The 9,170-nt window shown below is 38.5% G+C and overlaps 1 protein-coding gene across 1 annotated transcript; it reads right to left on the bottom strand.

Moving 5' to 3' along the window:
* Positions 1-429: 429 nt before the first annotated feature.
* On the bottom strand, positions 430-3,080 carry ccr9b (chemokine (C-C motif) receptor 9b). Its single transcript, XM_034706543.1, has 3 exons — positions 2,844-3,080; positions 2,608-2,666; positions 430-1,772 (listed from the first exon to the last, which is right to left on the bottom strand). The coding sequence occupies exons 1-3, from the start codon at positions 2,845-2,847 to the stop codon at positions 714-716; spliced, it is 1,122 nt and encodes a 373-aa protein (XP_034562434.1). The 5' UTR covers positions 2,848-3,080; the 3' UTR covers positions 430-713.
* Positions 3,081-9,170: the final 6,090 nt, after the last annotated feature.

Below are 9,170 nucleotides of genomic sequence, written 5' to 3'. Positions count from 1 at the left end.
TGCACTGATTTCTATCTATCTGAGACCTCCTCTAGGCTGCAGCTGTTTTCACGCTATTGTGGGAAACTTATTTCACACCATTCTGAACAGGCATCCGTTAGCTTTGACTGTGAAACCGCCGAGTCATTGCCAGACGGAGTTAAACGGCTACGAGTGTCGGTTCAGACGTTGGCACAGACTAAACTAGGATGTCTCGTCAGATCGAAAACTTTGTGGACTAAATTAGCCACATAGTTTCCCACCACAGCAGATACGTTATACCAGTGAAAGCACTCGATACTTTCCCACGTAAAGTGCGTAAATTGTTGAGCTCATCACTCACCACTGAATCAATTCATAGCACTTCCTTGAGATGACTGTTTGTGCCGCCTTCTTGCTTGTGTTTGTGCTGAGGGGACAGATTACAATGACAAAGCTGTTTGAGGATTTTCACATCTTTAATCAATGTTTTGCATCAAATAATCAAAAATACAGTTTATATTCATTTCCAGCAGAAGATGAAAAACACATGATGGAACAACTTTGAAAAAAAAAACACTTAAAAAAGTATTTACACTATTATACAGTCTATACAGTGATTCCAGGATAATGAATGCAATGAGTGGGGTCAGTTATATTGCTCTCAGAGTTTATATTTAATGCACAAGGACCAAAATGAAAGTGGGATCATGTTTAAGGAGGCTGTGGTATCAGGTTTGTGAAACAATGAGCTTTTATAGTGAAAGGGCCGGGGTAGTTTCAGTATCTGACATGACAGAAGGACGTTTAGGAACTCCCTGTGTTTTACCAACTCCTCCTTTACTGACACAACTAGCACACGTCTTCGCAACCCTCAGCAGGTCTTGTTTGAACCGAACCCCGACGAAGACGTACAGTAACGGGTTTAGGCAGGCGTGAGTGTACGCCAGGATCTTTGCAATCTGTCCAGCTACATCAAAACGAATGACGGTGTCACAGTCAGTGATGGTCGTATTGGCTGCCTGCGCGGCCTCCACTATGAGCAGACTGTTGTGTGGCAGCTGGGAGAGGACAAACACAAACACCACAGCAAAAATGACACGCAGGGCCTTGTGCTTTTCAAAGTTTCTGGCCTGCAGAAGAGTGTGAATGATTACAGAGTAACAGAAGACCATGACTAGGAGAGGAAGGAAGAAGCCCATGCAGATCTGCAGGGACAGAACAAGGATCTTGGTCTTGTTGTTTATGTTGCTCCAGTAGACCATAGTACAGGAGGATTGTCCATTTTGGTGGGTCTTTACTTGGCCGAAGATGAACTCCGGAAGGGAAAGGAGCAGAGCAAGAGACCAGACAAACCCGCAGGCCACTTTGCTGTAGGACAACCTCTTTTTCTTCAGGTTCTGCGCCTTGGTGACTTGGACAATAGCAATGTAACGGTCCACGCTGATGCAGGTGAGGAGGAACATACTGCTGAAGAAGTTGATTTTATAGATGGCAGAGACAAATCTGCACATATGGGTCCCAAAGTTCCAGCCCACAACAGCATCAGCGGCCCAGAAGGGCAGCGTGCACAGGAAGAGGAGGTCAGCCACAGCCAGGCTGAGCAGGTACACATCGGTCATGGTTTTCAGGCGATTACGTATGCTGATGTAGATCCAAACTACCATACTGTTACCCACAGCACCAAGGATAAAGATCATCCAGTAGAAAGGGGATTCGTACAGACCACGATACTGCCTGACCCAACCTTTGTTACACATGCCTGACATCTCAGTCGGGCCTGCATCATAATCCTCCGTGTAGTCTGATGGTTCCTGAAATCAAAGACAGTAGAAACGATGATCTAATGAAGTCTTAAAGATTTCTTGCAACAAGTAATCCCCTTTTTAGTCTCAGTTTTTAATTCCCATCAAGTGTGCTTTTTTTCCCTGCCATCTCACTTACTGCTGTCAGGGTTTTAATAACCTAAAATGCATCTAGTGGTGTGACACCAAACGCTGTCTGTGACGCACAAGCTAACCAGAGTGTGCCTAAGAAGAAGAAGAAGAAAAAAAAAAGAAGACGCTTTCAGGTGCAGGTGTTGTGTCTGTGGAGAAACCACACTACTGCACAATTTCCTGCAGCTATCCAAGCTTGAGTGGGGGGTGTAAACGATCCTTAGGGGCTTCAGAAAGGGGCCCCTGCAGCACAACTCAGTACCCAAGAAGCATCAAGTTTAGATGTAGGTCAGAGATAAACAGAAAAGGTGAAGACGGGGCTTGGGTTTACACAAACAATGGAAAATGTGTGGCTGACTGTGGCATTTGAGTAACATGCAGATGTCTGTTTTAGATAAGTCTACTGTACCCGGAGCATGAGACAGAACATATACATAACATAACATCATATAAATGCATACTTTTTGTTATTGTTCACACAAAAACATCAGTTTTTAGTTTCACCTCTTGGTGTTTTATTCGATTTTATAATAAAACATTTCAGTAAAAACACACATTTAAAGTACCAAAAACACACGTGACAGTTAAGATCTGTTTAATTATTGAAATATCAACAATGTGAGGATTTAAGTTAAAATCAGCATTTTTCTGTAGATGCTTTCAAAATGTTTTATCATGGTTACATATCATATAACATTAAATGAATACTTACACTCCCAGAATATTCAGACTCTGTGGTCATTGAGGCTGTAAATGGCTCTCCCGTGTAATCTACAAAGAACCAGAGAACATCAATTAAAAACAGCACACCACAACAGTTTAATGTGTAAAACACTAAAATATATAAATAAGAAGTAATGCAATATAAGAGAAAAAATGCAGCTTAGATTGAATAAAAAATGTCCTGTGTTTTTTTATTTTTATTTTGCAGAGCAACAAACCACTTACCCATTTTAAAGAGATGTTAGAAACCTCTCAGTCACTGTTATGGCTCTTGGTCCTTGTAGCACAGCAACATTAACAACCAGAGTCATCTTCACATGCTTATATGGTTTCCCTTTAACCACGTGATCATGAGAGGAAATATCACTCCATCTCTGCAGAAAAAAACACCCACAACCCAACCTCTGGTATATACTTCATATTTCTTTGAGCAAACACAGCTAAAGAGCACTACCAAAGATATAAATGTATGTGTGATCTTTGATCAGCAACAATAGTGTTTCTGTTTCAAAGGGAAGCTGTGAGTTTTAGACTCAGCCCACTGAACTGTGGCCATCAAGCTGGAACCAAAACAATACACCCACATTCCTTCTACAGTGGATTCGGTTTTATCAAGCTGGAGCCCATTTTTAACACCCTTTTGTGTACACAGGTGGAGTACTTCACACTCCAGATGAGTGATGTATGAAACTGAAAACTGTGAGGCACAATCAAAGACCAAAACTAGAGGAGGTAACTGTTGTTGAGGAGTTGAAAGCCTCACTGTGTCACAGCTCAGCAGTAAATTGTCTGGGTATAGAAGAGCGTAACAGATGTGTATAAAGGTCTAATTTTTAATGGAGCTTGACTTTAAAGTTAGTGGTTATAAAAAACTTTTAGAGGCTAGTTTTCTGTGTTTTAATTTAGACTGTGAAAAGATGAATAAGTCCTACATGTCAGTCTGGTAAATATGAATCTGGAACAAGAAGGTGGTTGGCTTGGCTTGGTATAAAGACCAAAGGAGGAAGACTCTTTGGGGTTATGGCCTTTTTGACTTGTGAATTGAACAAACCAAAGGGATATTACATTTGACAAATTATATTTTAAGGTGTTCGTAGCAGACTTTTATATTTCTTTGGACAGAGCCTTCCCAGCAGACTGTATTTCCTGTAGCCACATATGTCATACTAAGCTAACCTGCTGCTGGCCCAGATAAATTGTGTGAATTAGTTCTAAGTAGCATGGGACTTCTACGTAGGATGTCTAAATTAGGAAGTTTGTCAGCTGTGTGTGAGAAGTCTATTTGTGAGTTTTCATTTTTGGGGAACATACCTCACTGCTGGGAAATGTTTGCGGCTACTTAAGAAAACTTTATTTTTGAATGAATGAAAGGACAAAGTGTTCAACTTAGCGACAACATATTTTATATATTTAAGCTACATATGCTAAGCCAACTAACTAGCTAAGGTGGAGTTGACTCATGCCAGATATTGCCTAAGTCACCATTACCTTGTTCAAAAATGTCTGAATTGGGTCAAAGCATGTGGACTATTTGTGAGGATTCATTTTTAGGGAACTGTACTCACAAGTTAATAGTTACAACACCTTAGGAAGACTACATCCTTTTTCATAACGTGATGTTGTTAGCTGAGTCAGCATTTTGGGAATGCTATTGCCCCCCCCCGCCCCCCCCCCCCCCCCCCCCCCCCAGCTAGCAGGTGGCCAGCTTAGCCTAGCACAATGACTGAAGGCTCTTAAATTGAAATATCAAATATATTTTTTAAATTCTGAATTAGCTAAAGGGAGCTGGAATGTTGTTTTTTAATCTTTATACAGAAAGCCAGTCTCCTTATTTTAAGGTACTAACACCTCACTTAGCTAAGTGAGGTGTTAGTACACCTCACTTTCACAGTCAGTTAACAGTAGTTATGATCCTCTCTTCTTCTCTTGGTGACTACATATTTCCCAAGACATATATGCTTTTAACTTGATGTGTTTTGTTTGACCCATAATTCACAGTTTAACCTCATGAGTATGAGCACATGAACTGGATTGGCCACATATGATCCACTAAGCAGGTTTTTTTGAAAGACTTTCATGTGATTTCTTTTGAAAAGAAAACAAGAACTTCCTATAAAAACAGGGAAATACAAAGTGCATTTGTTTTGCCCAGAATAAAGGGGAATTACTGAAATGACAAACAGTCACATTGTTGACCCATATTAGTTAGAAATCTGACAAGGTAAGGGAAACCCCTCGTCATATCAGACCTGTAAAATCTTATTGTTTCACTCTCCCGGGCAAAGAATTGAGGTAGATGACACAATATGCTTTGATAAACACATGTTTTGTTTAAATCTGCTTCTGGCTGTGTTTCTTGTGTATGAGTCTTAATCCCGTGTGTTGTGTGTCCTCAGTAGAATCCATCTTCTCACAGTTTCACTGATGTTACTCTTTCGGTCTAACCACATCGTTAAAACTTGCTGCTGCGTTTGGGGGTCAACAACTTTGCAGAATTTCAACCAAACGCTAGTTGTGTTTCTCAGTTTTGATCACAGTGAGGCAAAAGGAAGCGGCTGTGTCATGATCAGATGGGTATTCTTGGTTATGAGATGAAGCTACTGAAGAAACTTGCAAACGTAGAGGTTTCCCACATAGTCATATAGCATCACAAACTGTCAGATTATTTTGTAGCTGACTGCATTGGTCATCAGATCCCAGACTTGAGATTATGTAGGCAAGTCATCTTAGTCTTTGCAGAGAGTAGGTGTTTTGATGGGAACAGATGGTTTACACTATTACACAATCACAGACTGAAAACAGAGAAAGAAAATCTGACTTTCATTGGTTTGCTTTTTTGTTTTTTTCATTATTTGCTTTTATCATGGTTTCAATGCCACATAGAAAATTAATTAAACATGGTTACCTGTTAAGACATCTATCTTTCAGTACGCACTATGGATTTGACTAAGAATGATCTGTGGTTATGTAGGAATAATACAGAAACTTTTACCACAATCATGTGCTACAGAATGTCAAAGTTGAAAATACATGACAGAAAAGTTCATCAAGTTCTCTTCACTTTGCTGCAGGGCTGCGACTTCTATTTGATAACCATGATTCCACACGTCACATTGGGTAGCTTTAACTTTGACAGTGACAGAATCACTTCTTTCAAAATGCCAGGTCAGTGAAAATGTGACAATAAGAAAAAGAACTGACAAATGTTTCAGAGGCCATACAGTGCTGACAGGTATGAAAGCATGCAACGGAACAGTTTCTGCATTATAATACAAGAGAGAAACCTCACACTATCCAATAAGGTTAGCATAATCTAAGCCTGTATCCCTTTTCAGGTACTACGTGATCGCTCTACTCTTAGTTTCAGAAATAACAACCTTCATGTGGTCAATTGAGGCAGCTGCAGGGAATCTACTGTTGCATCTCTGACCTCAAGTCACGCATCTGAAAAATCAACAACATTCAAATGAGAAGCATATTTTTTATCATGGTGTTCCAGGTTCATGTTGCAGGGCTGGTGCGTAAATTAAAACAATGCAACAATAATGCAATGTTTGTTTGTTTACGGTAAATGGCATTTAGGAAAAGTAGAAAAGGGGTTTAAAAGTAACACTATTTCACACAAACAGTCACTTTGAGTTGAGAAATTGTCTCTCCAGTAACCTCAGTGGTAATGTGACAATCTTTTTAGTTTGATGTCACCAAAAAAAACCCAACTTAACAGGCCTATTCAGCAGCTTTGAATCAATGTTCTCACTCTTATCATTACAGAAAGAGCAGATCAGACAGAATCCAGCTTGAGCATTAATATATGTTAAAAAAATAGGCCATTATCTGCAACATACAATATATTAACAAGATGAAAACTAACATACTCCAAGGTGAAACTATGATATGCAGCTGACACCCTTCAACCTTGAAGCTATCCTATACAGGTATTTGGTTAGTGTCACATTATAGACTGAAATTAAAGGGGCAGTGTGTAGTATTGAGTTGTATTTAGCAGAGCACACTTGGTAGAAGTGGACTATCTGGAATATGCATGTTTGAATTAGCATACATGTGTTGTTTCTTGTTTCAGAGGTGGAATGGTTTCATTTTCAATAAAAAAAAGCCACACTGAATGGATTGAAAGGTGTAAGCTACCTCACCGCTCACATTCATTATTCACATCATCATGCAGCACTGTGGATGTCACCCCATGTAACAACTTTGAAATGTGCGTGACAAGTCTGCTATATGACTCTGAAAAAAAAACTCAACAGACGTACATGTCGTGCCAGTGAAACTGAGAAAAGCCCCGGTGATGGCAGAGAGAAGGAAGCTATACCGTGAACGGGTACACCACTCTCTCATATATTAACAGTTGGCCCGTATTGTGGGAAAGTGCTGCCACTGCTGACGCTGTAGGCTATGCGAGACATGAGTTTGGTACTGAGACACTTGTTACCGCTTCCTGTGTACCTACGTGCTGTGATTTATTTCATGCACTGATACACAACTGCTCAGTATTTGCATGCTATTATAATCTACCAGCAGTGTTACTGAAACGCTTCAGTAGCTACTAACCAAAAACAGATGCATGCATAAGTATGAATTAACATGCTGGATAAATTCATACGTATAATATAAGCAAATCTACAAATGTAAGCACCCAATGCAACATGATCTAATCTGCATTTCTTTATCAGTAAAAGAAGGGAGAATGTCTTTTTACATGAGTATCAACTCATCTGCTATGATCTGATAACCATTAAAAAAACGTTGTTTTTTTTACCACATTTAATCATCATTGCCTCTCTCCTGCCTCACTTGTTTGCACCAATAGGATGAAGAGTACACCAATCATACCACTCCTGCGTGTGATGCAAAACCAACACAAGTTTAAGTCAGGACAGTCTGTGGCTTGAAGAGTTTCACTGCGAACAGCACGAGGTTGACGTTCGACTGGCTGGTGACCACTTTTTTTTCGTACCCTGCCACCATCTCCCCGACTGACGTTACCAAACACATGAGTCAGAGATGGAGGTCTTTGACTAGACACCTAAAGCAGTGTCTACTGAGAGATACTTAGAAGAGCTAGGGGAGGGGACAAAGCAAACTCTCACACATGTTGTTGAATCTGAACACGTGAAAAGACATGTTTGAATTTAAAACATTAAAAATGGGATGCCTCTCACAGTGACTGGTGTCCATTTTTGGCTTCTTGATGTTTAACCTTTTTATAAACTGGACCAACTCGTAGTCTTACCAAACTTAATCAATCTATAATGCTTGTTGGGCCTTACATCGTAGAGGTAAGGTCACATTAAGCCTCGAACACTATCGCCGGGTGATTTTCACATTTACATGATTTTCATTATCTTGCGTTTGTCTGAGTGTCATGGGTCCCTGGGTAGCTTCAGCATCGTCTATATATATATATGTATATATATATATATATATATATATATATATGTATATATATATATATATATATATATGTATGGCAAGCCGTTCAGGAAATTAATATATATGGAATGAAGTCTGAATATATGGATTGAAAGTCTGAATATATTGAATGAAACTTGATATATATGGAATGAAACTCGATATATATGGAATGAAGTCTGAATATATTGAATGAAACTCGATATATATGGAATGAAGTCTGAATATATTGAATGAAACTTGATATATATGGAATGAAACTCGATATATATGGAATGAAGTCTGAATATATTGAATGAAACTCGATATATATGGAATGAAGTCTGAATATATTGAATGAAACTTGATATATATGGAATGAAGTCTGAATATATTGAATGAAACTTGATATATATGGAATGAAGTCTGAATATATTGAATGAAACTCGATATATATGGAATGAAGTCTGAATATATTGAATGAAACTTGATATATATGGAATGAAACTCGATATATATGGAATGAAGTCTGAATATATTGAATGAAACTCGATATATATGGAATGAAGTCTGAATATATTGAATGAAACTTGATATATATGGAATGAAGTCTGAATATATTGAATGAAACTTGATATATATGGAATGAAGTCTGAATATATTGAATGAAACTTGATATATATGGAATGAAGTCTGAATATATTGAATGAAACTTGATGTATATGGAATGAAGTCTGAATATATTGAATGAAACTTGATATATATGGAATGAAACTCGATATATATGGAATGAAACTCGATATATATGGAATGAAGTCTGAATATATTGAATGAAACTCGATATATATGGAATGAAACTCGATATATATGGAATGAAGTCTGAATATATTGAATGAAACTCGATATATATGGAATGAAACTCGATATATATGGAATGAAGTCTGAATATATTGAATGAAACTTGATATATATGGAATGAAACTCGATATATATGGAATGAAACTCGGAATATATGGAATGAAAAATCACGTCATGTATGGCCTGCGCCATCTTGTCTTTCTGGGGTGTGATCATAGGGGTGTGATTTTGTTTTCCGGTTAGACGTAGCTTTTAGTAATGCAACCATGAGGGAGGCACGAGATG

Source organism: Notolabrus celidotus, chromosome 17 (assembly GCF_009762535.1).
Source record: "Notolabrus celidotus isolate fNotCel1 chromosome 17, fNotCel1.pri, whole genome shotgun sequence".
Lineage (NCBI taxonomy): Eukaryota > Metazoa > Chordata > Actinopteri > Labriformes > Labridae > Notolabrus > Notolabrus celidotus.
This window is presented reverse-complemented; position numbering and strand designations above follow the sequence as displayed.

What these genes read in the sequence shown, in the direction of transcription:
- ccr9b (XM_034706543.1), bottom strand. An exon ending in AGTCTGAATATTCTGGGAGT is followed by an intron (nt 1,773 to 2,607) that starts GTAAGTATTCAT and finishes CTTTGATTTCAG; the next exon opens with GAACCATCAGACTACACGGA.